This window comes from Vidua macroura, chromosome 5 (assembly GCF_024509145.1).
Source record: "Vidua macroura isolate BioBank_ID:100142 chromosome 5, ASM2450914v1, whole genome shotgun sequence".
NCBI lineage: Eukaryota > Metazoa > Chordata > Aves > Passeriformes > Viduidae > Vidua > Vidua macroura.
This window is the reverse complement of record NC_071575.1, coordinates 51,555,339-51,583,224: the sequence shown is the minus strand read 5'-3', so window position 1 is coordinate 51,583,224 and position 27,886 is coordinate 51,555,339. Positions and strand designations below refer to the sequence as shown.

Here is a 27,886-nt window from a genome sequence, read left to right as displayed (position 1 = left end):
CTTGTGGCCTGGTAAGGGTTCCAAACTCCCAAGGAATATTCACAGCTGACAGCTCTTGACAAAGAAAGTCCCCTCCTCTCCGGTCAGCTTTAGGTTCAGCCAAGTGCCTCCTCCTATCATGCCCCGCTGGGTGGCCGGGACGTTCCCTGCTCAGTTCCCATAAACGGCGCATTTCCTTGAAGCGCCGGCCCTGCGGAGCGGGGGGCGCCGGGCGGCCGCGCCATTGGTGGGCAGGGAGGTGTATCCCGCGGCCGGCTCGCGGTTGGCTGCGGCGCGGGGCGGCGGCGCCGCCGCCGGACCTCGGCCGGAGGAGGGACGGGGTCCGCACGGCCGTTCCTGCCGCTGCCCCGCTGCCTGAGGTAGGTACGGCTCTGCCCGGCGCTCCGGGTGTCAGCGAGCGCTGCCCGCTGCCCTCCGCCCTCCCGCCGCGGCGCCGCCGGCTCACACCGCTTCTCCCCCTGCCCGCCGCCGCCCCTCTGCCTTTCCCTGCCGCTCTCCGTGGATTTTTTTCCCCTCCCGTGCGTCTGGAGGCCCCTCGCTGCGCTGCTTGTCACCGTCCCAGCCCCAGTGATGCTCGCGGGGGTGTGACCCGCTCCCGGCACGGGCCGGGAGGTACGGCGCGGTGGCGGCCCCGCGGTCACTCGGCGTGCTGGGGGGGCAGGGGAGGGTTCTCAGCGCTGCAGGCTTGGAATGCCCAAGTTAGTTTCACTATTACAATAGGATATCGCTGTGGCTGAGCCTGAGCACACACAGGGGGGCATACGGATGAACTTCTGACCTGCTAGAGGTCACCCGACTGCTCCCTGCCCGGAAACCCACAATCTCCTCTCCCTCTGGAAGACATCGCTTCTCTCCTTGTGCCAGTCCTCTATGTGAGGGAAATTTGCTTCACTGCAGGCTTGGGTATGAGATGCAGTGTTTTAGTACAAACTGCTCTCATCGTTATTTCTTAGTGTGCAGAGATAGTGACATGGTGTGACAAGGCTTCCTGGTTTTTGAGAGGTATCATTATGTGCTTTGAGAACCCTCTTAGCATGCTGAAGAGAAGCGGCAAAATACCTCCAACTTCAGTGCAGTAACCTTTGCTGGTGGACAAACGTAGCCATGGTAGGAAGACCACACTTGGAGCTGTTGCAGATGACTGTGTGCTTCCCTCCATGCCGTCCTTCGTGTGCTAGTCCCTCTGTTTCAGCAAGCCTGGAGTTAAACAGGACCTCTGAAGTCTTTAGGTATATAGAGATTTTACAAGTTTGTGGCATGAAGACAAACAGGATTTTCCAAATGATTCAGATACAGACATTCAGGTGTTATCAGTTAAAATTGTGTTGAAAACAAAGTTCACATTTTTGAAGCCTGTCTCTGAGATTCATATCTTTTAAATCGCATAAGTATCTGAAGGCCTCAGGCTCCTGGATACTTGATGCTGGACCTGGCAGTGGGCCTACAGAAATATGCAGTGGCATGTAGGCTTCACTGGGAGTGAAGAGGAGGAGATGGAAGATAAAGGGGTTTTCCTCTGCAGTGGGAATCTGTTCTAGTGAAGCTTTTCCATTTTGCAGAATATTCATATTAGGGCAAAAACCTGCTGTTCCTGGTCACACATATGCTCACTGCTACTCAGTAGTTAAGGTCTTGACCTTATCTTCCATTTTTGGCCTGTGTAAGCATTAGTTATGTAAAAATACTTAGTGCTGGGTTTTTCTCTTTTAATCACCTGCCTGCCATACAGCCTGTGTTCTGCTTTCTTTCTGTGTGTTTGTTAGTTCTGACTGTTCTTGATGCAAGTTTTGATGGTCTTTGCCTGGCTTATGGTGGCAAATGAATATAATTGAAAAACTTAATTCCTTTACAGTAATCAAAACAATTAGTACAATTGGAAATTTGTTTCTAAGGTCACCTCATCAGACCAAGATACAACAAAATTCACTGAAATTGAATTCATGTCTCACAACAGTAGGGTGTAACTAGAGTATGAAGTATCTGGTTTGTGTTTTACAGCAGATGCTAAAGGAACTTTTGCACAAACTTTTGCACAAACAGTACCTGAACTGTATATGTACCTGTATTCTTTTATTACTTTGTCTTTGCTGCCATCAGGCTTTACCATGCTCCGAGCCTTTAGTCACACAAACGGTAGGTGTGTGTTCCACCACACTAAGTGTTGGCATCATCGTAAGTCTGTGCTGGCAATCAGGAGGGAAGATGTCAATGCATGGGAAAGAAGAGCACCTCTAGCACCAAAGCATGTTAAGGAGTTGACAAAGATGGGATACAAGGTCTTGGTGCAGCCATCAAACCGAAGAGCCATCCATGAAAAGGTAAGGTCCCATTTTGAGATACAAGCAACATCATAGTGCAATTGTTAACCATAGTACAGAAAAAATAATATTCAAAGGCCATTCATGAGGAAAGATATAAAACCCCCAGAAACATGTAAATTTTGTTGCTAAATGAGGAGTTGTGATAGTGGAAAGGAAACGGAGTAGTTTGTTTAGCCTTTTAATATTGGCACCATGGAGTTGTTTTTATTAATTTCCTGTTACTAATTTTGTTAATGTCCTGTCATCACTCTCCCTAGAAGTTCTAGTTTCTCTTGAAGTAGAAGCTTGGGAATTTCTTTAACATTGGTGTTTTTGTCTTCTGTTTGTGAGAAGGCAAGAATTCTAAAAAACCCTGTATTTGTAAAAAGAACAGGAAAGATGAATCTGGTGAATTCCACTCTTGCTTCAGTCTTATTCCTCATATGAAATGAGGAGAGAATTTTTTTCTTTAATGCTGTGAGATTCAGGACAGAGAGCCTTTACAGTTTTTTGTAGCGGCAGTAATACTCTGCTGTAAGATAACTGAGAAAACAGATGAAAATTGAAACAAAGTAGGGAATTAGTGACTACTTGCACATATGCATCAAAGTGCAGATCATACTATTGCATTTCCTTAGAAATCACTCTTCAGCTTGGGCTTGAGCTTATACAATTTTATAAAATCACACATAATCAGTCTTCAAATTTTTGAATTTTTCATATTTCTCTAAACTTATTTCCAAGTATTTGAACACCTTACAAAGGACTCTTCATTATTGCAATACTGCAAGATACTTCAAATTTAGTAAAATATCCTTTTTGTAGTCTGTAGATTTAAGATGAAGTACTTTGCTAACACATAATTATAATTTGGCCTCATATAATAGGATAATAGCATGGTAATTCAACTTGATACTTGATACCTCTTTATCAAAGAATTTTGTGAACGTATTGCATGTAGTAACTTGTTTCTGCCTGGTAGAATTATTTATTTTCCCTCTGTTCTAGTTGCTAATATGCTGAGATTTGAATAAGAAAAAACACAGAAAAATTTTCTTTGATTTTTCTCTTTCATAGGAGTATGTCAAAGCAGGTGCCATTTTTCAAGAAGATATTTCTGAGGCTTCTCTGATAATAGGTGTGAAGAGACCTCCAGAGGACAAATTAATCCCTAAAAAGAACTATGCCTTCTTCTCTCACACTATTAAGGCCCAAGAGGCAAACATGCCCCTTTTGGATGAGATTTTAAGACAGGTAAATTATGTCACATTGAAGATCATTGTCAGTTAACATGGGATGGAAACTGAACTTAGTGCTTAAGTGTGATGAAAAGCTTGCTGCCCAGTATGGTTACTTGCAGCACAGTACTTGTAGATGGCTAACGAGGACAGTTTCAGTATCCTTTCCTGAAACTGAGTATTTCTTGCTCAGAAGATCTTGTGTTTGCAGTGTTATTCTCTTCATGTGCATGAGGCAGGTAAGTTGTGAGCATGGTGTGCTCAAGAGAGTCTCTTTCTCTCTGAGTGCGAAGAGTTGTTGGGAAGTTATTAAGCTGGAGTGCATATTGGCCATTTCAGAGGAAGGCAGCCAGTTCACACTGAAATGAGCAGCCTCTTGGCAGAGGATGTGAATGGGCCGGCAGCAGCTGGAGTGGCACATTGGGGAGCTCTGTGCAAAGAGGGCATGGACAGTGCAGAGACTTTCAAACAAAAATTCAGTGCAACTGTTATGTTTTTATTTTTATGCTTTATTCTTGTTACGATATATAAACCCATCCTGGGAGAGCAACGTGCCACAGACTGCATTCACTGAAAATTTTAATACTCAGTTTGCTGTGTATTTTCAGGAAATTCGACTGTTTGACTATGAAAAAATGGTTGATCATAAAGGAATGCGAGTTGTGGCCTTTGGAAAGTGGGCTGGTGTAGCAGGTATAGTGTATGAAGTAAAGGCAGGCTTGCAATGAGTGACTTCCTGTAATACTTCTGGTTGTCTGTCCTTCCTGAAAGTTGAGGCTTGCAATGTGTTTTTAATTGCATTTTGAATTCTTACTTTTAACAGCCTTTTTCCATTCTGGTTTGTGCCTCCTACTTTCATGAGACGACATGTCAAATAGTCATGTGGATTCCTGACAAATCTAATATTTTATGCTGTTGTCTTGAAGTCCTGTTTGTCCACTGAACTATCTGGAGCAGACTAGATATCAAGACATCAGCTGATTAGGCTTTTGATAAAAAAAAAGGCTGCTGTCAGTCCCGAAAGCTTGAACAACATCTGTTTATCACTGTTATGCGTTTACTCTGATTCTTGTGTGGCATGGTTCTCATTTATTTCTACTGAACTTTAACACTGTTTCTTCAGGAGACTCTTTTATTTCCTTCTTTGGAATCCGGTGATGTGGATAAACCTCATAAAAGGATATCTGAATATTAAATGGTGCCTAAATGCATAATGGGCTAAGAGCAAGTTTAAGGTCATGGACTGCTATTAAATTTTTCCTTCTCTGGTTTTAAGTAGACTTTCTTTAGAAGTAAAGTATTATTATAAAAACATGGGAAAATATCTGGGATGATTTGAGGCTTCAGGCAGTCTCTGCAGTTTCTAACTGTGCATATTTATAATTAAGACTGATGTTCCAATTTTCTGTTTTTTTTAACAACAGGAATGATCAACATTCTACATGGATTGGGTTTGCGGTTTCTAGCTCTGGGTCATCACACTCCCTTCATGGTAAGAGTATGTGTGTATGTATTTTTCTTTAGCTAAATAACATTTTGGCATCTGCTAGTTTTCTGTATTTGAATATGGAGAACATCTTGATTGGTCTGTGCCTTTGATTTCAGCACATTGGGATGGCACATAACTACAGGAATAGCAGTCAGGCTGTGCAGGCAGTACGGGATGCCGGATATGAAATTTCACTGGGACTGATGCCAAAGTCAGTGGGGCCCTTAACATTTGTGTTTACGGGCACTGGTAATGTTTCTAAGGTAAGAATGGTCTTCAAAATGAAGTACTATATAATTGTTAATAGAAATTCTTGGCATTTGATCTCTGTCAGGTTAAATGGGTTGATGGGTTCATTTTGTTTGCTTGAACTTCACATTTTCCTTTGCCAGTAACAATTTTTGACTACCGTTAATGAAAATGTTTAATATGAGGTCATGCCTAACCAGGCCGTCATGCTAACTTCTTATCAATGAACGTGGATTAAATCTTACTGCTTCTCTCTCTTTTCCAAACTGCATGATTTCTCTCCTGCTCTCTCCCCACTGTTGACTCTGTGCCCACAAAGTAAATTAATCACTCCATTAAAGTATGGGGGAAATAATTATTTTTTCCAACACCTGCTGAGTTTTTATCTCTGGATATCATTGACTTGTTTTACAAGTGCTTGACTTCAGGGCTATTTTCTGTGACGTAGGGAAAATACTTACTCCTGGTTTTGGCAACAAAGATCAGTTAACAAGGCTCCAGCTATAAAGTGAAGTCACTGCCTGCATAAATGTGTTTTTTCTATCCAAAAGGATGGTGTGTCTGAAAATCTGGTTGTGATCACAGCTCATAGGGGAAGTCATCTTGTAGTTCTTGGCCTTTAGAACAGCCTGGTTGATGAGGAGTGGCTTCAGGGATCTTTCCTAAAGAGAAACTGCTCCTTAGAGTGGCAGCAAAACCCTCTTGTGGCTGAGTTGAGGCCTCCCAGCTCAGTCATTAGAAACAAGAACCAGGCATTGGATTGTTTTTTAGGCATTCTGCAGTAGTGGGGAATGATGTAAATTCCTTGCACATAATGCCCAAGCTACTTAGTTTTGGGTAAGCAGGCGTATGTGTGAAACGATGTGTACACCTCTGGAGATGTTCTCTGGCAGGGATGTCAAATTTTATGTGGCATTTTATATTTGTTTTCAAACACCAAATGAGCAGTGTTACATTACATTTGTGGTCTACTTATTCTAAATCCTACTTCATGATTTCAGGGTGCTCAAGAAATGTTCAGTGCTCTCCCATATGAGTTTGTGGAACCACATGAGTTAAAGGAAGTTTCCAGATCTGGAGGTATGCAGTGACAATAGTGATTAAAAACACTGAAACCCTTTTTGTCCAAGTATAAGAGCTAATTTTTATTTATTTATTTTTAACTTCAGACCTCAGGAAAGTCTATGGAACAGTGTTAAGTCGTCACCATCATCTCGTAAGAAAACGTGATGGACTATATGATCCAGTAGACTATGATGAACATCCAGAAAATTACATTTCTCACTTTCACGTTGATGTGAGCATCTCTTCTGTTCTTTCATGAAAGATTTTCCACAGAGTGTTTGTACTTACTACACTTTTGCATATTCAGAATTTGAGAGAGCATTAACTTAAAATGCTAGACCAGGTGCTTTCAGTTTCTTAAAGTACTAGGTGAAAACATCAGGCATCTGTAACTTTCTTTGCAGGTTGCACCCTACACAACTTGTTTAATTAATGGCATATACTGGGAACAAAATAGTCCTCGCTTGCTGAGTAGGCAGGACACTCAGAAGCTGCTGGTGCCAGTTAAATCTGCTGCTGGTGCAATGGATGGCTGTCCTGAATTACCACACAGGTAAGACACTCATTTCACTTGTAACAGTTTTGCAGCACTATGATTAACTTGTAATGTTAGGCAGTTTCACTACAGTATATAGTAAATTACTCTGTTTATTTTGCATTGTTCCTGTAGCATGTTCTACAGTGCCCCGTTGATTGTGCTCTTGTTCTTTTGTGCTTTGCAGTCTTGTTTTCACAGTTTGGAGTTTTTGAAAACATCACAGTAGAAATGATTAACAGGTATCAGCTGTCTTTCTGCAGAGTTAGTTCTGCCACTGATTTTCATACAGAATCCAATACAAACAAAAGTATTGGATAATATCTGGGAATGTACCTGCTGCACCAGTATTGTAGAAGTTTCCATGCCTGAGCAGAGTTTTAGGGAAAGTTCTTCCTACCCTGTCATTTGGCATGTACAAGTTCAAAAACTGTTCCTTAGCACCTCTTATTTCTGTAGCAGGTAATGGAATGCACAGCCCTGAATAGTTTTAAGGATAGAATGTGGGGTGAAATCAAGGGTTAGTCTCCTTTCAGTGGGGATGGGAGCTACCCTTTCTCTAATATCCCTGTCATAGACTCGGGAGGACATGAAAATACATCCTGGTGAGGAATCAGGTCTTTGTCTCTTCTCTGCCAGCTCTTGACACCTTTCTTTCTCTCACATGACAAATAAAAAGTTGAAGAGTTAACCTTCGGTGGAGCCAGAGGTTGTGCATTAGGCTAATAAATGCTCCACCTGCACCTGCTATCTTTGAACTGGTAGGAGGCAGCTGCTTCTTTAGGCTTCCCTTTAGGATGGGAAGTTAGTTTAATGCAGGACTGCATAGGCACGACCTGAGGGAATTCGTAGATGGAAAATGAATGGGGGGTGTTGGCAGTACAGGACATAGAGAGAAAGATCATTGGTGAAGGGATTCTGCCAGTCTTTCCATGAAATTGGATGCTGTTGATAGGAATGCAAACCTGATGACTACAATAGGAACAAATTTCCGTTATATTTCTGGATACCATTTTTTGTGCTTTGTTGACTTCTAAATTGGTTGAGATGAAGAAGGTTACAAGTCGCATTCTCACATTTCTTTTATTTTCTGTTCACTTGTGACCTTTTATACCTTTGTTTCTTAGTAATTTGTATAATGCTCTATTCCACTGTCTTTTTATTTTAATTGCTTTAGACTTCTGGCCATATGTGACATTTCAGCAGATACTGGAGGATCTATAGAATTTATGACTGAGTGTACAACAATTGACAACCCATTTTGTATGTATGATGCTGACCAGCATATTACTCACGACAGGTGGGAGAGCCCTTACTTTGTGCTGTTTTCCATTGTAACTTGTAGAGTGAAACATTATATTGAAAAAATAATGCATTTATAACACTTCTGAAAGGTGGTACCTTTCAGGTACTAAGAAGTAGTTTAGAAGAGCTGTATTCTCTCTTTCAGTGTTGAAGGCTCAGGGATTCTGATGTGTTCCATTGAGAATCTGCCAGCTCAGCTTCCTATAGAAGCAACAGAGTACTTTGGGGATATGCTTTTCCCTTACATTGAAGAGATGGTAAGGTCTTATGTGTCTGAAAAGAAGGTAAAAGGCTCAGAATTTGGTCTGCTTGTTTGTTGCTTTTCTGGTCTCCTGTAAACATTCAAAAGGAATCTGCTGTAGAACATAACTGACTTTGTACTTCAAAAAAAGGAAAAAGTTTTTGAAGTCTTGAGGGAATCCTTTAAAAAGGAAATATATGAATGAGACATGAGTGACCTGGATGTCTTACAGATTTGTCAAGAACACTTTCTGTAGGAAGAAAACAGGCTCTGGCAGGTAGTTCATTGCTTCTGGACTCTGCACCAGATGTAAACATCTGATTTTCTTGGGTACTCAACAATTCCTTGCAGTCAGACTGCTGTTTGAATTCCCTGTATTTTCCTAAAAGTCAAGTGATGCTGATTGCAGCCAGAAGTATTTAAAATATACAAGATATTGGTACTGTTGCAGGCATTTAAATGTTGCTTAAAATCTTAATGTTTTACTTTGAGAAATATTTGTTAATAAAATGACCTAATTTTAAATAACTTATCTCCACAGCTGTTATCAGAAGGCTCAGAACCTCTTGAAAAACAGAATTACTCGCCTGTTGTTCGAGATGTAAGTTTTGCAATTTTGCACCCCTCTTGTCTTCTCCTGCTTTGAAACATACAGACACAAAAAGCCCTCAAAATCTGTTTCATATGTTTCCAGGCAGTGATTGCATCCAATGGCTCACTGACACCTAAGTATCAATATATCCAGAAACTGAGAGAGAGCAGGTAATGTAGGCTCTTAAAGTTTATTTGATTCAGGATTTACAAAGCAGCCCTGTCTCCACTGTCTCCCTTTTTACATTCATTTATTCTTGTGTCTTGGTGGAATGCATCTACACTGCACTGTGTCTAAATGTCTTCTCGGTTGATGATCTCCTTATTTCTTCATTCACATTGCGTAAATCATTAACATGTGTTGTTAGTAACTTATATTGAAGTTGAGAAAGTGGTTGTTTTTCTCTGTCTTGGATTATGAAAACTGTCTTACCAGAGGCAGAAAACAGCCACATGCTAGATTTACTCCTTTCCCTTTTGAAAAGGATGTAACATTTGAAAGGAATGGCTGAAAGCAAAAGGCTCTCGGATATTCCTTGAATCTAGTTACTTCTTGTATGGCTCAAGTGCAGTGCTGTGTAGCATTGTTCTGTGACTGGATGTATTGAGGAGACTCTGGGACTCTCAGACTTTTTGTTATATTCATGCACCTAAAGCTTCAACTACCACTTCATCCACACCCTGTCACAAAAGTTATGTGCTGATAGCCTAGAATGAATTAAGCTAACAAAAGTATAAATAACCTGCACATCCCTTCCATTCCCCTTGCCCCCTTACCATTAACAAATATCTATAGTTTACATATGAAAAATGTTAGTTTCACAATAAGTGGGTTCATGTTCATGGTCAGTGACAGCTACACTGTACATCTTACAAAAATTTGAATTGGTCTGACCATAAGCACTGCATGCACTATGCGCTAAAAACAGTGTGTTCGCTTCTGCATCTCAACCTCTCCAATTTTCTTTGGGACTTCTGGTTGTGAACTTGTACATGATGAACTATAGGTGAATTTTTCACACTAAGTAATGTACTATTTGCCTCTCAGAGGCTTCAGCTCATAGTGATTTTTATTCTGTGCTCTTTGATAGACCCCTTCAAGAGGCTGTCTCAATAACAAATTTTTTTATTCCTCACACAGTGCAAGGATCTGATATTTTTTTTAGCTTCCTCCATAATCACTTGCATGGTCTTTTGTGAACTACCTTGAGAATCTGGAGACTTCATTTCCAAGGGTGGTTTTTTGGGTACATTTTTGATATTTCTGCAGATCTGTTTGCTGCATGTCATGTTCATTTGTTCAGTAGTGTCATTCACTTAGCTCTCAGAAAAGGAGGACCTGCTAACAATAATCCTTCTTTATTTTGCAAACTTCAGAGGTGATGTAAATGAAAGAGGGGTTTTACTGCTTGTGTGATGGTTTAGATAGAGATGTGCTCTTGTTCAGGTGCTATAGGAATTACATGGCTTGTTTCCACTCTAGAAAAGTATTATGCTACATCCAGTTTAGTTTCTGAGGGTTCTATTTGGACTAATTGCTAGTACTCCTTCAAGTCTGTGAACATTTCAGACAGCCAGACTGTATGAGCTGAACTGTCTTGGGTGCCGTTAGATTTACCAAACAAACTCATCTACATCTTTGCACCCTTACTTGCTTCTTAACTCTTACTGGTTTCTCACCCACAGCTGCAAAGGCACATCACATTAACAATGTAGATGTTATTTGTAACTGAATTATTAAAACTCATTTATAGAGAATAGGCATAATCTGGAGCTGTGTAGATTCTGTTCTCATGCTTGATGGGTCATTTGGCAGCTCATATTTTTGCCTGTCATAGAGTAAACATGTTGTATTTGATTCAAGTGTGACTTCATTCTATACACTAGAAAAGTGGAGAGGAATTCTTCTCTTTCTCTGCCCATAATAGTACAGCTCTGGAAGATGTTCTGATAGGAGGAAGAGGAGGAAAGTCCTTGGGTTTGCAATATAAAAGGATATGATGGGCTTGGGAGAATTTCTGTGAATTTATTAAATAATGATTTTATGTTTTTTAAAAAAATAAAATCTGTAAAACTTTTATGAAGGTCAAAATTTACAGTAATCCATAGTAATAATTTGGATTAGAGAGTTGATACATTGGTACATACCTTTCAGATTTAATTATCTGAAAAGAATAACTTTTAAAAAAGGCTCTGAAACCGGAGCAAAGGAAGATGGAACATCTGAAATTTTGGAGTGTAATTCAAGCTTTACAGTACTGATACAGTAGGCTGGAATGTGCTGCAGACATATGGTATAGATATGTTTAGTATTGATTTAACTCTCTTCACTCACAGTAGTTTTTCAGTGGTATTATTTGAGGCTTTGCGCCCCTAAACGTAGTCAGATACTTACTGCCATGCTTTAGGTTGGGCAATAGTGCTCTGGTTTGTCTTGCTATTAGATGCTGCTCTAGCAGGCTTCTACGTCATCTATCATTGTTATGACCATTTTTGAAATGAAAAAACACAACCAAAATATTGATTTTTGGCTGCCATGAGAAGCCTCAAAAACATCAGAACCAAATATTATTTAGGAGACATATGGTTGGTCCTCTTCTAAGGTCAGCAGGTTTCAGGAGAGTGGACAACATCTTGTCAGCTAAAGGTCAGGATTCTTTCTGAAGCATAATCTGCAATGCTGGTATAAATTCTTAGTGGACAAAGGGGAAACTGAGGATCTTACTTATATGCTTATGAAGATTCCCATGAGATTGTATATTTGAAAGTCCTACCTATTTGTTGAAATTTATGTTCAGGGTATGGGATAAGAAAAGCCAAAGCTCAAACTCCATTAATTAGATTAAACAGTAGGGCAGTGAACAGCTTTCTTCAAAAGTAAGAAGTGCTTTAAGAATTTTTTCTTTTGCTAAATAATTTTTATCTATGTAGTCATATGTTAGTTGCACAATCCTGATTTTACAACTTAATGCAGATTTAAGCAAAAAAGAAAGATAAAAGGAAAACTAATTATAAACAACCAATATATGTATTCCTGTTATGATTTATGAATTTCTGAGAGCATATTTAAACAACTGCTGAGTGAATTATTCTGGTTGACAGAAAGAAATGCAAAATCTGATGTGAATATATCTTATATTGAAAATCAACAGGAGATCTACTTAAATTTTTTTATGAGTGTAGTAGTAGTTAGGTTGAAACACTGTGATGGTTTTCAAATCTGAGTCTTTGTCTGCAATGATGATTTCTTGGCTGGGCATTAACTTTTATTTGACTTTTATTGACTATCACGTTTCCTGTGGTCAACTAATACGAACTTAGTGTAATTTACACAAAATACTCTTTCACCAGCATGATTTTGTATCCTTTAACAGTTACTGTGATGTAAAGGGAGCAAGGCAGAGTCTGGAATCCCTTTCTGACTGCCCAACATGACATTGGTAGCCCTCAAGTTGTCAGGTTACAGTAATTTGGCCATTTGGAAAAATACAACTGAGTAAAGTTTTAATGAACAGCTAGAAGAAATCAGAGAAGCAGTGGGAATGTTGATAGATTTGACCATGTTTTTGTTAGAGGAAAGAAACTAGAAGTTATGCAGAAGGAAGAATGGAAGCAGTACTAGATAGTCCTGGATCAGGTAGCTAGGAACTTGACTCTTGGTCTGACTAGAGCTCTTGGTTTGTAGACTTACTAAAACATACTTCTGTTAACCTTGGCAGCTTACAGTTTCCTTCTGTGTAATTTTTAATTTTGTCTGTAACACCTTCTAGGGAACAGGCTCAGTCACTGAAGATGAGTGATGAGAAGAGGGTTTTATTGCTGGGATCTGGCTATGTTTCTGGCCCTGTGCTTGAATATCTCACTAGAGAGTCCAACATTGACATCACAGTTGGTATGTAAGAATTTGTTTTTATTACAGTATGATGTCTTACTGAAGCATATGGCAGAACCCTTCCCATAAATAATAAATGGATATGGTTCTGAGAAGAGGTAAAGGAAATCTTTGTTATTATGCACAGCAGAAAAGGTTTTCATAGCTTTGTGAGCATTTTAAATTTAAGTAATTGATTTTAAAATTACATAGCCAAGTTAAAAGTTAACTGTTTACATGTCTAACCTGTAGGGAAATTAGAAGTATTTTTCCTTCTCACCTGCTTTGGGCTCCGTATTGGTTCTGTAGATAGTCAGTTACTTTGTTGGTCTTTGGCTGTGTTTTCAGCCTCACACAACAAGAATATGAAAATGTTTTTATAGACATCTGTATGAGTGAAGTAACTGCTTTTCTTATAACGAGTGTCTTGGTGGTAAAACTTCAGACCCTGACTTTCCCATGAGCACCAAATGCCTTCTTGTTTATTCCTCTGTTTTGGTTTTATCTGTAGCATATTTCAGGCTGGGTATCTCAATAATCCTTTTCTGTACCCTTAATGATGACTTTGCCCTGATTCTGGGACTTCAGACTTAAAACTCAGGTTCTGTTGCCTTATTGCCTGAAAGATACTTTGCTGGGAAGTTGTTTCCGTTAGAACTTACAGTTTTATTGCTGTTGATTGTTGTTGTTATTGCATTGATTTCTTTTTTCTTCATGCTACTTTCATACTTGGCTGGTTTTGCTACCCTTCATGGTGATAACCATAGTACTTTTAATCCCTGGGAAAAGATTTACTAGGAGGAAGAGGGGAAATCTAGGAAAGCTGCGCCCTGGTTATGAGCACTGCCTGAAGTGGTGAAGAGGGAAGGATTACAGCAATGTGCAGTGCCCATCTCCTTGTGACTACAGAGATTGCATCCACTCCCTGCAGTGCAGTAGCAGGAAGGGAAACCAGGTGAACTGGAAGATCTGTTTTGCCAGGCACTGAACAAACATAGCCTCTTATCTGGGTAGCTTAAAAACATGCAGTTTCTACAGCACATACGCACCAAAAGAAAGAGACGTGAAGATATTACTTGTTTAATATATGACAGCAGGCAAGTAGGTGCAGAAAACAAAATGCACATCACAGTGCCATGTTTGGTTTTGTACTGTTAAGCTACACCACTTTAAATCCAGTTGATGAAAACTTTAATTGGGAAAACTTCATGTAATCAACTTTTTTTAGTTTGAATTTGTAGATGATTTTGTCCAGCTCTTTTCCCTCAGCACAATTTGATTTGTAGGGTATAGAGAACATTCTGGTAATGTTTATTTCCCACTGACTCTGGAAAGGCTATAAGGGAATAAGGCCCTAACTCAGAGGCACAGATGCTTTTAATTCTCCACAAGCTTGTTCCCTGCATGCTGCCTTCTTTCCCTGTTCATTTTTCCTGGCTGTGTTCTCTGGTTTGTGCTAGCAGCATGGTGAGCTGGGAGAGGAAATTAGTCAGATGTAGCAAATACTGGTTGTGTTACCATTGTTCTCTTTTTTAGTTCTGCTTTCCTTATAGTGCTGATGCCTTTTAATTCCCCAGAAGCTTGTGCCCTATGTGCTGTCTTCTTTGGCCATTCCTTTTTTGTTCTCTCTGGCTTGTGCTGGCAGCGTGGTGAGCTGGATGGGAAACCAGTCAGAGGTGGCAAATACTGGTGGTGTTATTGTGGATCTCTTTCAGTTCTGCTTTCTTTATAATGGTAGTTAAGTGAAGGCAGGCAGAGACTGGATTTATCCCATTTAGTTATAATATGGTATTTGGGATTGAGAGGACTAAGGCATAAGAAAATATTAAAAGTAGTCAGTTTGAACCTTTTACTCACACTTGACCTAAGCTAAAGCTTAATATTTCTATCTTTGTCATGTTAAAAATGGTTATTGATGTGAATTGATTTTTGCTTTAAGCTATTAAGCTATTCTTGATTGTAAATAGGAATTCTGTTAAAGTGTATTGAAAGAGAGTTTCAAAATATTTGTTTTTAAACATGTGGAATGAGGGATCAAGAAAGTTTTTCTGAACACGTTTGTTTACTAAATGCCTGATTTTTCTTCAACTCTTAGTGAAGGAAAACATGCATGCAATTGTTTCTCTTTGGGAAATATGGCACAATTATACATGGGTATCCTTTAGACTTAGCTTCGTCTATAGGTAACGGTTTATTGTTTTACTTTTAAAACAGTATCTGTCATGAAGGAGCAACTTGAGCAACTGACAAAGAAGTACAGAAATGTTACTCCAGTTCATATGGATGTCCTTAAGCATGAGGAGAAGCTGTCCTCTTTGGTGAAAAAACACAACCTTGTGATCAGGTTGGATTTCTGTGTAAAACATGATAGGCTCAACCCTAAGTCATGCTGCTACTTTCTCCTAGTTGATTGACCTAAAGCAACACATAAACTTCTTTTTAATGGCCAAGATGTGGGATCGTATTTGTGTATGCCCTGCCTTTTCATGTAGCAGGGCATCAGAACTTTAAAAGGGGCTTTGACTTCTTCAGAAGTGTTCACCAGTTAGGTGGATTTCCTTGTTAAAGGAAGGGCCAGTTGCATCCACAAACTTATGTGTCCCTGGGATCAAATTTTCTTGTTCACAAGAGGAGGCAAATTTCTGGCATCTTGGTAATTTCTTCAGAATATCCCATTAAGAAAGAACTCATTCTAGATACTGATAAAGGGAAGGAACTTCATAGTCCTTGCCATTTTGTTTCTTTTGCCATGGCTGTCATGAATGTTGTTTCCATTCCACACAGAGTGTGCTTTTCACAAAGTAGTTCACCAGGATCTTTGTAATGCAAGCTTTCTCAAGGACAGTTTGGCAGTTTTGCATCTTCTAAACCTCCATCATGCTTGTTTAGAAAATGTCTTTGGAAAGAAGTCAGTGGTTTGTGGTTCACAGAGAAGTGTGACAAAAGATGCTGTCTCAGGGATGACTTCTCTATTGTTCAACGCCCTGTTCTGAGTGCATACAACAATGCTGTCCTGGTAGGGTAGTGTTTCACTTTCAGAGGTATGGAACTGCTCAGGGCAAGGCAAGTATGACTGTTTTTTTTAAGTAATTACTTGAGCTCTTCTGTAGGCCTTCAAAAGACATTTGACTGTCTTTCCAGTGACAGGATGAGTAACTAGTTGAATTTTGATGTTGCATGATTCTCCTTCCTTTGTAGTTTGCTGCCTTATTCAGCACATCCTTTTGTTGCTAAGAAATGTATTGACAACAAAGTGAACTTGGTAACAGCCAGTTACTTAACACCCGCCATGAAAGAACTTCAGGAGAGGTAGGTGTGGAAGTAGCATCTCCCTGGTGTTGCTTGCTTCTTTAATGCATTATCTGAATATTTTGCAGTCTGTTACACCTGCAACACTTATTGTGAATTGCTGCTTTCTGAATTATTTCTGCTTCTCTTTCTGTGATGGAGGACCAAGTAACTTTCCCAAAGGTGCATGTTGCAGAGTGGAGCAATGTGTGCATACCCCAAGCTGGTTAGATTAATGCTCTAAATAATGGAATGTATTTTTCTGCCTCTGTCATCCTATTTCATGTTAATGTGCCTTTTCCTCTTCCCTCAGACCTGTTAAGATGTTTGAACTGGGCTGATATTCAAGCTGAGTAGCTGTGCTGTTGTATTCTACCAGCAAACTTGTTTGTCATCCTTTGCCTTCCATTAATAAAAACTCATTCTTGGCTTATTGTATCTACAGTAATCTCTTCTTTTGTGCTCTTTTTTTGGATACACACACTGTAGAATTTTCAAATTGGTGACATCTCTAACTAATGTTTCTATTGTTCTACGTACTATATGCTTGTAAGTTATTTTGAGCATGGAGCTTCCTCTGAGTCACAGTATTGGAAAATCTGAAGTGCCTTCAAGTGAAGAATTGTACATGCTGTGTCTTTACAAAAGATAAAATAGAAAAAGCTAGACTGGTAGAGAATCAGTGTTGAGAAAGTGAGGGATATTTAGGGGCCTCTCCTACCATTCTTCTTGAGAATATAGCATGCTCTCAGGAAAAAAAAAAACTTAAAAAGGGCACCTCTCATTTGTCAAAAGACAAACTGACGTTGAAAATAAAATAAATCCTCGGTCTGTGGTGATAAGTGAACTCCTCTGGGACTGTAGGCATCTATTAGGAAAAAAAACCCCAAATACTTGTAATTTTGGAAAGCAGGCATTTTAGTCTCTCTTCCTTGTAGGAGCTCTTTAGGACAATTATGACTAACTCTGTGCTGCTTTCTGCATTACTACCTTCCTGCATTATAGCATTGTCCAGAAGATTGTGGGATATGGAATAGCTGGTAGAAAATTTTTTTTCTACCAACACCTAGGTGCAGAGCAGGAAGAGAAACAAAGGTTAGAAGGCTCTTAGATGGTTGTCACTTTTCAGGTTTAATATCTGCTTTTGTGTCTTTATTCCCACAAGCTGCAGACAGAGCCCAGAATTTACTGTGTTGGGGAAGGCTCACTGGGCAGATGGGACAGATGTATGGAATAAAAGGCCAGTGAATATTCTGATGGCACTATGTTTCTGTTATTTTTAGTGTAGAAGCTGCTGGTATTACAGTTGTCAGTGAAATGGGCTTGGATCCTGGTCTTGATCACATGTTGGCGATGGAATGTATTGACAAGGCCAAAGAAGTTGGTGCTACGGTAAGGTTAGCGGGTAGTGCGTAGTTCTGCCAAGATTATATTAGTAAAGTTGTTCTTTTAACACCATGCAGGTTTTGAGCATGTCACTGATGTGTAACAGACTCTGGACATTTTACTTTTTCTGATGCTTTGAATTTCATAGCTACTAATTCACTTGGTGAGACCATCAACTAAGATGGCTTTGCCCCGGTGTATCTTTTGGTTTCCTCTCCTTTACCAGGAGTGCCTGCAGTTTTCCCCTCCCCACTGTAGATCCTTCTCATCTGGCCCATTTGGGGGATAACAGAAATTTTAAGAACTGATGGGTAGATCTCTATGCATCCTGATCTGTCTTCTCTTCACTGTTTCTTTCCTGTGGATAAAAATGACAGGTTGTATCGTACACTTCTTTCTGTGGTGGCCTACCAGCTCCAGAGCACTCTGACAATCCCCTGAGGTACAAGTTCAGCTGGAGTCCACAAGGAGTGTTGCTGAATACAGTTCAGTCTGCTACGTATTTAAAAGATGGAGAGGTGAAGTAATGGGAAAATTTTCATTTAAAACCAGACAAAAACCGTGGTATTTGGCTAAAGAAGGAACTGGAACTTGTAAGATGCTGTTTACTTTCAAACCAGTGGCAGTCAGTTGCCTAAGCCAGTTGCATAAATCACCTAGTCCTGTGTTTTGGAGCATGATGATACCTAACTGCTGCCAGCTTAATTCTTACTTACTATGTGGAAACTGATTGCCAGGAAGGAATTTATTCTAAAGACTAAAGCACTGGATTGGTGTTGATTTTTCTGGGTTCAGCTTCCATTCCTGTTGGGTATTCCTTTTGCTATTTAATTGCCCTATCTTTGGTCCTGTGAAACAAAGGTGAGAATGCTTGTCTGTCTAGTTGTCTTGATAAATCAAACAGCTTCATTTTGTACTTTGACAATGCACAGTAGAACTCTTGAGTCCTTTCTCTTGTGGTGCAATGTGTAATACCAATAAGCCACTGAGAGGGTTTTGTGAAATGCTTTTTGGTCTATTTTATAGAAGCTCTGTTTTGCTGTTTGTGCAGGAGTCATTAGACTTAACCTCACAAATGTCACTGCTTCTGTTTTATGTAAACATTGTAATTGATTTGTGCAAAGCTATTGCAAGCCATTATCACATTTCTGCTTTCCAGCACTATCTATTTCCACTGTCACTTGCTCAGAGTGGTTACTGCAGTTGTCAAGGAGACTGCCTTGTATAACCACTGTAAAGTTTAGCTAGTTACCTAAAACACTTTGACCTGCAAAACGTAGAAATCTTTTGCAATATAATCTTTTATGTTTTATGACATTTTGGTGCTCTACTGTTTTTATGGAAGTAAGAAAGGATAGATGCAAGGATTGTATGTTGGACCATTATTTAAAAAACAAAGAAGTATAAGTTTCAGATGAAAAGGGTTCTTGGAAAATGTTAAAATATTTCTAATTTATTTCCAATCTGGTTCACCCATTGCTAGGAAAAATTAGATCATGCATATGAATGAGTCATTATTCGAGGACTAGATGAGCCTGTCAGTAAATTCTGCAATTTTTCCTCCTTGCCACTTAATACTTACATCTTTGATGATTGTGTAGGATTGTTGCACACATCTGTCTTGCCCGGCAAATACAACAATATCTTTTGGCATTGCTGCAGGCTTCACTGCTTTAGTATTTCTTCTATAAGTAAACCTTGTCCCTTTGCTCAGAAGTCAGAAAATGAGTTTGTATTGATTCTGCATAGCAGATCTGGGCTTCAGCTGCTTGAAGGAAGTAGGGTTCAAGGCTGTGGTTGGGAGTGGTAAGAGAACTAGTCACCCTTTTTTTTTTTTTTTTTTTTTTCATTCCATCATGATTTGTAGCTTCAAGTAAAGATACACTTGGGCAGTAATTTTATATCCATGTGATATCACTTGATTTATTTTAATCTTTAAAAAAAAAGGAACAAATACCCATCATTCTGTTTATATCTGCTTTCTCTCCCATATAAAAAACACCAAACGAAACCTAAACAAGATAATAAATTATTTGACCAAAAAGCAGGGAGCTCATGGGTAGAATCTCCCATTACACTGGTGCAGTTAGAGACATGCTCCAAAATGACATTAATGTAAGTGAAATGGGAACCTGCAATTTTAGTATAAATGCAGCAGGAATTAACTGTGTGTGTGAGAAGAACATGGCTTATTTTAGCCCTTTGATGGCTGACACATTGCACGCTTTTCCTGCACCAGATATGATTAAATGGCTTGGGCAACTGCTTTATTTAGATTGGGCCTGTGTTTGCACTTGAATGCCAAACATGTTTTTCCTGTTTTTGAGCATACTTTATCTTTTCTGTTCTAAAATAAGTTGAATACAACTGCACAAAAATATTATTTGCTGTTCTTTCACAAACTTTAGATTATCAATATTCCACCTGGAGGAGCATTACTGGATTCTGTTACTCCAATGGATTTTTTCCCAGGATTAAACCTTGAAGGTTTTCCTAACAGAGACAGTACAAAATATGCTGAGCCATATGGTATTCAGACAGCTCACACTTTACTGAGAGGCACCTTAAGATACAAAGTAAGTTGTTGGTGTTATTATTAGTAATTATTGTTTTCCTCAAGAGATGAATGTTGTAATGTCAATAAAAATGCTTATTTAAAACTCAGCCTTTTGTAGGTCTTCACTTGCTGTTTATGAGCTCCCCGTTATCCCAGCTGAGAGACAACTGAAAGCAGTTATCTTTTTTTTTAATGTAGCTTTACCTGCTGTATTTAACAGGTATTTGTTGCAAAATGGAAAAATAATTTTATTTGTTTTAGACAGTTGTTCAGTTGTCTTACATAGTCTGTGTTTCCTCTTTTTATTCTGGCTCTGTATCTGGTGTCAGATCAATAGAAGATTTAAAAAAATAAATAATTCTGTTTTCTTATATTCCTATGAAAAACATAATGTAAAAATCTTACAGAAAATTTTGATTTTCCATCAGTCTGAGAAGGTTTTTTATTAAGTAACTAGAAATCTTAAATTTGAGAATCTTTATAATTTTGGTCAGCTAAGTAAAATGTTAAGAGATACATGTATTTTTGTTCTAACTGATCGAGTCTTTTCCTTTCATTTGTTAGATGTCCAAAGCAGAATCAGAATGTTTTGATGTTTTTCTGTCAGATTTTCTTTTTCAAATTTTTTTTCAGTCAATATATGACTAGAACGATATTGAAGGTTTGAAAAAGCTTTTATAGATGTTGTATTATGTCTGTTAAGGTTTATGCTAGTGTTTAAGTTATTGTTATTTGTCCATAGCCTGAGGAAGTTGTATATCCTTTTTGTCTTAATTCCCCTGTTGCAATAGAACAGGATTTCTTTTCTGTATTTCTGGGAGGTAAGCTTGCTTAGATAAAGGCATGGAAGAAGAAGGAAGGCCAGTATGGGGGAAAAAGGGTTATAAATTGCAATAGTTCGCTCTCTGTCAGTCTAGATACAATCTCTTTTTCAGAAGAGATTGTAAAAATATGTGGGAGCTATCTGATAATCAAATCCTAATATGACAGTATCTATTCCATTTGGTGCCTGGTAAAACTTTCTTCTTTTGTATGTGCTAGTACAAGGAACTGCAAAATTGTCAGGGTGACACGCCAAGTGGATGTCAGTGTGCTGCAAGAATGCTGTTCCTGTGGTTAGTGCTGTTTCCTTAATCCCCACAGCAGGGCCAGTACTTTGGGCTGGGGTGGTGTTGGTAGGGTTGTGGGGAAGGGTTTCCATACCTCTACCTGCATGGTACTGACATGCCAGCACAGAGTGCTGAGCAGGACAGAAGTTAGTGTTGGCCCTTTGCACATGCTGCTGTGCTGCAGAGCAGAAGCCAATCTGTTCACTGAGGAAGTAATCATCTCCTAAAAGTGCCTTTTAGAGATTAAGTTTAGATAGCTAATGGAGTCAATTTAAAAAGAGGTGTCACACAGAAGGATTTCACTGCAAGGCCATCTGAGCTGATAACCTAGTGCTCCTAATAAGTGACACCTAATTTAATTAGTCTTCTTTCAGGGTGCTTTATTTCCTCCATTCTGCTTTTTTTGCGTTTCTAGTCACTTGCATGTAAGTGCTCTCAGGTATCCAGAAGTGTGTGGGAATGTTAATGGAATACAAACAAAAGTAAGCAGAAATCTGTTGAGACTTCTTTCATTGTGCAGCCTAATGCAACCTTTGCAGTTCCTTTTAAACCATTCTACTGCTTTGTCTGTCTGATATTCCTGAAAATGAGAAATAAGCTTCTTACCTTTAAAAGCAGCCTATGTGATGTCCACACAATCCCGGTGGCGTGAAACTGGATGAGCAGAGTTCAGCATTGTGCTCTGTGCATTTAGTAGTTTGTTTATGGGCCAGCTGGCTGATACAACCCCACAGTGATGGGCTGGGATTTCAACTAGTGCTGGCCAGCTGAACCCTTTGATCTCAGCAACCAATGGTACTTGCCATGGAAGAATAAGCCATTAAAAAAAAGGATTGAAAAGTGAGGAAGGGTGGAGAGGTGTTGGGCAAAACACTGCTCTGTGGCAGTAACCTCACTGGCATCAGGTTATTGTGGCTGGGTTCCCAGTTATGTCTATCACTACATTCAAATCAAGGAGAAATACCTCAGTTTCAAGTGATTAATATATTTAACAGTGTTACTCTTTTATTTCAGGGATACTCCAGAACTATGGGGGGCTTTGTTAAACTAGGATTAATTAACCCAGATCCTTATCCTTTGCTAAGCTCAACTACACCACCTCTAACCTGGGTGAGTTACTCTGCTTACTCTGTCTTCTTTCCTCTGTTTTATTGATGGTTTTCTTATTGCTGGGCTTGGGTGTACTTAGCAATGAGAATCTTGTATTGCATCTTGATCTTTGATTTTTTTTTCCTGGAAATTAGGAAACTTTCTTCAGCAGGAATGGAATAAGGTACTGGATGGAATAAGGTGCTGAATGTAATAAGGTGATGGAACAGGTTCCCTGATAGATTTTGCAGTGTCTGACATTGGAGGCTTTCATGCCTCAGCTAGACAAAGCCATGGCCATATTTTTATGAATTGTCTTATGTTTCTTGTTAGTCACGGTCTAATCCTCAGTGCTCTGAGTTTGCAGTGTCCATATTGTTACTGGCTTATGATCTTCAGTGTAAAAGTATTTTTCAGGGCATCAAGAAGTAAGAGATTGTGCATAAAGGAGTATATATTTTTTTTTTCTATTAAAATTCTGTCAAGCATTTTTTAGGTCTTCTATTATGCAGCTTTTCTGTCTTGAATTTGGGTGCCTTACTTCATCTTTATCTCAGCCAAGACATGACTCTGATGTGCTGCTCTTACATTTGACTATCAACATTTTTGTTGTCTCTGTGGACAAACAGAGTATTTCATATTTCAGTATGGGTTGGAAAGAGCTGAAGAATGTCTTGAGTGTTCTCAGAACCAAGAAGACAGAAGGTGAAAAGGCCGCAGTCTTGCTTGTCTCTGACTAACATATAGTATTGGGAAGATGAGCAAACTCCAGGAGTTTTTGGGTGGCCATATAGGAATTACTTTCATTTTTTTTTCCTTTTAAATTTTTTTAAAAATTTTGAGATAATTTTTGTCTGCTTTCAATTTTAGAGTTGATATTTTCAAGTTTTCTTTGCAAAAATGGCTGTAATTTCCAGTTCTTCTAGCCTCAATGAATAAGTATACAGTGTTATGTAATCTGTAAAAATAGCTATAAACTCATTATTCTCACTGTGAACATTTTTAAGCGATGTTTTTACATCTTTATCTACTCTGTCAGGGAAGTAGAAGAGAAAGGCTAACATGAGCTTGTAGACTCTGCAGTTCTTGCTTATTTCATATCATGCTCATAGTTCTTTTTATTATCCACCTTGCTGTGAATGAAGCAAGCAATAATTAGCATCTAGGTGGCACAAAATGGCATTCAGATATGCACAAGTATCATGAGAAATCTCTTTGGTAACACTCAAAGGATTGCCAGAGCCTTGTTCATCTTACCGGTCTGTTTCCTTCCTTTTGAAAGGGACATTCTCTATTTCTAGACCAACTGAAAGATATCCTATCTCTAGATTTTCACTCTGTCAGTCTCCAGGTGGCTTCTCTTTCATCCTAATATTCTCCTAGTGTTCCTTAATTCCTCCTACTGTTTCCTAGTGTTTATGCAGGTTCTATGTTCTTTCTTTGCTGCCAGAGGAAGGGATTAGACTAAAATATGGGGGGAAGCAGTGGAGGGGTGGAGTACAAAGTCTTTTAGGAAAAGTTAAACCCTCTTTTCACCTGTTGTGATTAAAATTCTCAAACTTTCTCACTTTCCCAGTACACATAAACTGTCTTCTCAGAAGTCCTGGATTTTAACTGATCTTAGTAGAGTAGTTGGTTCTCAAAACGTTGATTGAGATGGACTGGGACCAGATGTCAGGCCTTCATGAACCCTTTTTGTTTTCAAACAGAAAGAGCTCATGTGCAAACTGGTTGGAATTAAGTCACCTGCTGAGCATCATGTTCTTAAAGAAGCTGTATTTAGCAAACTGGAGAAGGACAAAAGTCAGCTGGAAGCAGTGGAATGGTAAAATATTCCAGTGATTTTGAAAGTTTAAAAATTAAAAAAAGAAATGTTTGCAATTCTAGCCATTTTGGTTCAAGACTGTTAAACTGGTATGCTGAACAATGGGAAATTAAAAAACTGAGATGAAACTGCTGATAGGCAATGATGTAAGACTTCCTCATTTCTCCTGCCAGGTTAGGTTTATTGGGAGATGAACCAGTTCCAGCAGCAGATTCCATTGTAGGGGCTCTTGCAAAGCACATGGAGATGAAGCTGCCCTTTGGTATGTGAAAAATTCTTTTTCATGGATTTGAATGGAACAAGGCAGTATCTTTTATAAGCCTTAATTGGACTAGCTTGCTCACCTTCATTAATAAACCTTCATGATAGGTTTTTCAATGTATTGTGATGTCTGCTACTTCCCCTATTTATCCTTTTCTTTTCCTGCTACACTTTTAGCTTGATCTTGACGTTCTGTCCTCCTTAATAGTCCTTGCCTTCAGTCACTTCCCTGACATACATGTTGTGTATGTGCCTGGCTCTTCAGGAACCTCATCTTGATGGGACTGAAATACAAGTAATGAATAGTTTGTGTGCTTTTCTCTTAGGCACTGGAGAGAGAGATATGATTGTTATGAGAAGTGAAATAGGTCTCAGGCATCCTTCTGGCCATTTGGAAGACAAATTTATTGATCTGGTTGTCTATGGGGATAATAAAGGATATTCTGCAATGGCTAAAACAGTAGGATACCCTGCAGCTATTGCTGCTAAAATGGTTTTAGATGGTAAGTGGCTATTCCAACTTCAGTAACAGTATTTCAATCCTCTTTATCTTCTTGCCTGTAGAAAGTAAATATATAGTGTCTCTTAAGTCTATTTATGTATATTTATTTTAATTTGTCAGACTCTTCCTGTCTTCTTTACAGGAATTTTTAATCTGCATGTTTGGATGTTCAGACATTCAGTGACAACTCTTAATTTACTGCTTAATCCACAAAGATTTTTAAGTCATTTAATATGAAATGTTACACTAGTGTAGAGAAAACCTTTAGAATAATAAATTATAATTGATTATGCGACAGGGCTGAATGACTCAGCAGTTCCCTGCACCTCGATCTGGCTGTGTCCAGCACAGCAACCCTTACAAAAACCCCACTGTGCAGCTACCAAAGCTTTCTCAAATAAACCCGGTAGAGCACTAACACAGTTTTTTTAATGCCTTTATTTCAGGTGAACTAACTGTGAAAGGCATGGTCATACCTTTGACAAAGAATGTTTACGGGCCAATACTTGAACGTGTTCAGGCAGAAGGCATTATGTACAGTACTCGCAGCATTATCAAACAGTAACTGAAAGCAGTGGATTTAATCAGGTTTTGGCTTTTTTTGGTTCCCCCACCTCCCCTTTTAGAATCTCAGTTTGGACCAGCTAAAGGCAGCACTGCCATTTCATATGGAAATGTTGCCTTCTGTAAAACCTGCCACCAGGCTTGATGTAGAAAGTGTTGATACTCACAGGTTGTAATATTTTCCTCTTAAAATTGTTAAGCTTTCACGTACATGTTTCAGCATCAATCAGTCCTTTCCTTATATCTTTTCTAAAATATCTCAGAAGGTTTTTTTTCCTTTGTTATTAGAGTTTATCTTCTAAGCGTATACGGTTATTATTGCAACAAATTTAAACTGAAAGAAAAATCTATTAGTGGATTATTTTGTGGTGGAAAAGTCTGGGTAATGAACTCCATTGATGAAGTTTGATTGCTCATGTGGCAAAAATAATTTTTCAGAAAAATGGAGATGAAAATGATACTTAAATTCTAAGTCTGGTTGTCCCTTTCACTTTAGCAGTATTCATGAATATTTTCACAATAACAATATGCAAAAAATAGTTTAAAAATTCTGCACTACTAGCAAATAAGATCCTGTTAAATCTTGAAAATGTTCAGTTCTTAAATATTTGAAACCTAGATCTTAATATTTTTCACCACTTTATAAAGAATGTAAATTTAAATTAATTGGAGGAGGAAGGAAACTTAAAGCAAGCTTCCCCCCATACCCTTTCTTGTTACAGAGTGGAAGCTGGTTGCAATATATTGAAATACCTGCTATTACGTGTTGCCTTGTGTTGTGGAGAGAGCACATTAACATTTAGCTCTGCAACTAGGAAGGGCAATCTGAAATACAACACAGTTACTGTGCTTAGAAGATGCTCCAAATGACATGTTTACTCTTCCCACTTACACTGTGTGCCTCATCCAGGATAAGTACTGTTACAAAGGGAATACATTGTGCAGTACATGCGGCTTTGAAATGCATTAGGTTTAGAGGTTTAAATTGCCACTTTTTGAGTTAGCTTCTGTCCTTCTGCTAACATGGTTTTGAAGTGTTCACTTGGAAACCTATGCCTACCACTTAGTACAGGGTCACTTTAGCCTGATGGAGTTTGCCAGCTCATTTGCTGCTGAACGCCGTGCTGTCAGATGTGTCAGCCCTGCTGTAGCTGCAGTTTAGCCACATCAGTCCACAACTGAACTTTAGCCCAAGTGCAGCTTCTCTGTAACATGGCACCAGTTGCATACTTTCATTTCAGGGCTGCTTCTCTGGCTTTTGCTTAGGGATTTCTACACCACCTTGCAACTCTAAGCATGGCTTGGACTTCACCAGTCGGGTCTGTGAAATGTAATGCTCTGGGCAGGTTGTATTGGCACAGGTACCTGAGCACCTGCCTAGAGCTTCCCCTTTCTAAAGCTGAATACTGATGCAGGAAGCTGTCTGCTTTCAGCTTTGCTCACAAATGCCCTTTGCTGATAAATGCATAGCCTTTTCCTTCCTGAGAACCAGTGCTGTAATCACAGTTCCAAGAGGCTGGAATTCCAGGTGTTGTTTTGCATGATGGGAAAAGCAACCATAACAATAATTCAAGTTTTGATCTTCAGGTTTTGCTACTCAGGACTTAGATTTTCTTTGTGCAGATGCAATGAAGTAGCAACTGCTAGTTAGGTGAAAGGAGCCAAAGAGAGAAGGGAGAATGAAGGGCAGATGTTACTGTGAAAGAGAAGGACTTTTTCTACTGAACCAATGCTTTTGTAATGTAATGTCACATTTAGATTCTGTTACAGTTCCATGCATATATTACACAAAATCCTGTCTCCATCAAGTTCTTTAGCTTCCCACTGACCTTACAGGCTGTTGGTTTGTTGTCAGACTGGTTGATGCAGCTGGGGTAAGGATGGAGACTGCAATGATGTTCTGCTCTCTGCTGCCTCCTCCTTCTCCAGTAAATTAATGGCCTACAACTAAGGGTTAAGTTATACTTGTACCTGCTGGTCCCTTCCAGTCCAGTGCTTGGTGAGACCAGGATTTTACTTGAGAATTCTCTGTTCCCTCCCTTAGCCCACAAATACACAACCAAAGACTTGTGCCCCTGTATATGTGCATGCACCGTACTTGCTTTTCTGCCTTGGAAATGCAGTATGGGATGAAAATCAGATTTTTTTACAAATATCTAATATTTTTGGAGCACTAAAGAATGAGAACTGCAGTGTTTTCATCAAGAAATGCTGCTACTATTTTTGAAACATTTTATATTGGAATATATTTCTAATTCCCAGTGCAATGCTGCATTTTGTTTTCTGTGTTTAGACGCAAATGAATTTGTTGCTCATCTTTTTGTATGAAGATTATACTTCTCAATTCTCTTTGCATATTACTGGAAAGATAATTGTATCTTATTCATGGGATTGCTTGAAAAATAAATCTGAACTCCTCTG

At 39.0% G+C, this 27,886-nt stretch overlaps 1 protein-coding gene across 3 annotated transcripts; it reads left to right on the top strand.

The window, feature by feature from the left end:
• The first annotated feature begins 303 nt into the window (after positions 1–303).
• On the top strand, positions 304–27,886 carry AASS (aminoadipate-semialdehyde synthase). Of its 3 annotated transcripts, none has more exons than XM_053978110.1 (24): positions 304–359; positions 2,098–2,318; positions 3,378–3,554; positions 4,147–4,231; positions 4,963–5,030; positions 5,144–5,290; positions 6,278–6,356; positions 6,446–6,573; positions 6,746–6,894; positions 8,054–8,176; positions 8,327–8,438; positions 8,964–9,023; positions 9,117–9,184; positions 12,784–12,905; positions 15,099–15,228; positions 16,083–16,193; positions 17,456–17,564; positions 17,936–18,076; positions 19,967–20,134; positions 22,239–22,334; positions 24,023–24,138; positions 24,312–24,400; positions 24,726–24,902; positions 25,348–27,886. In XM_053978110.1, exons 2-24 carry the CDS (start codon positions 2,106–2,108, stop codon positions 25,464–25,466), a joined length of 2,787 nt encoding a protein of 928 aa, XP_053834085.1. In that variant the 5' UTR covers positions 304–359; positions 2,098–2,105; the 3' UTR covers positions 25,467–27,886. The 3 variants fall into 3 exon arrangements, with proteins under 3 accessions (XP_053834085.1, XP_053834086.1, XP_053834087.1); XM_053978111.1 differs by lacking the exon at positions 304–359 and adding an exon at positions 1,144–1,229; XM_053978112.1 differs by lacking the exons at positions 304–359; positions 2,098–2,318; positions 4,147–4,231 and having other exon boundaries at positions 3,518–3,554.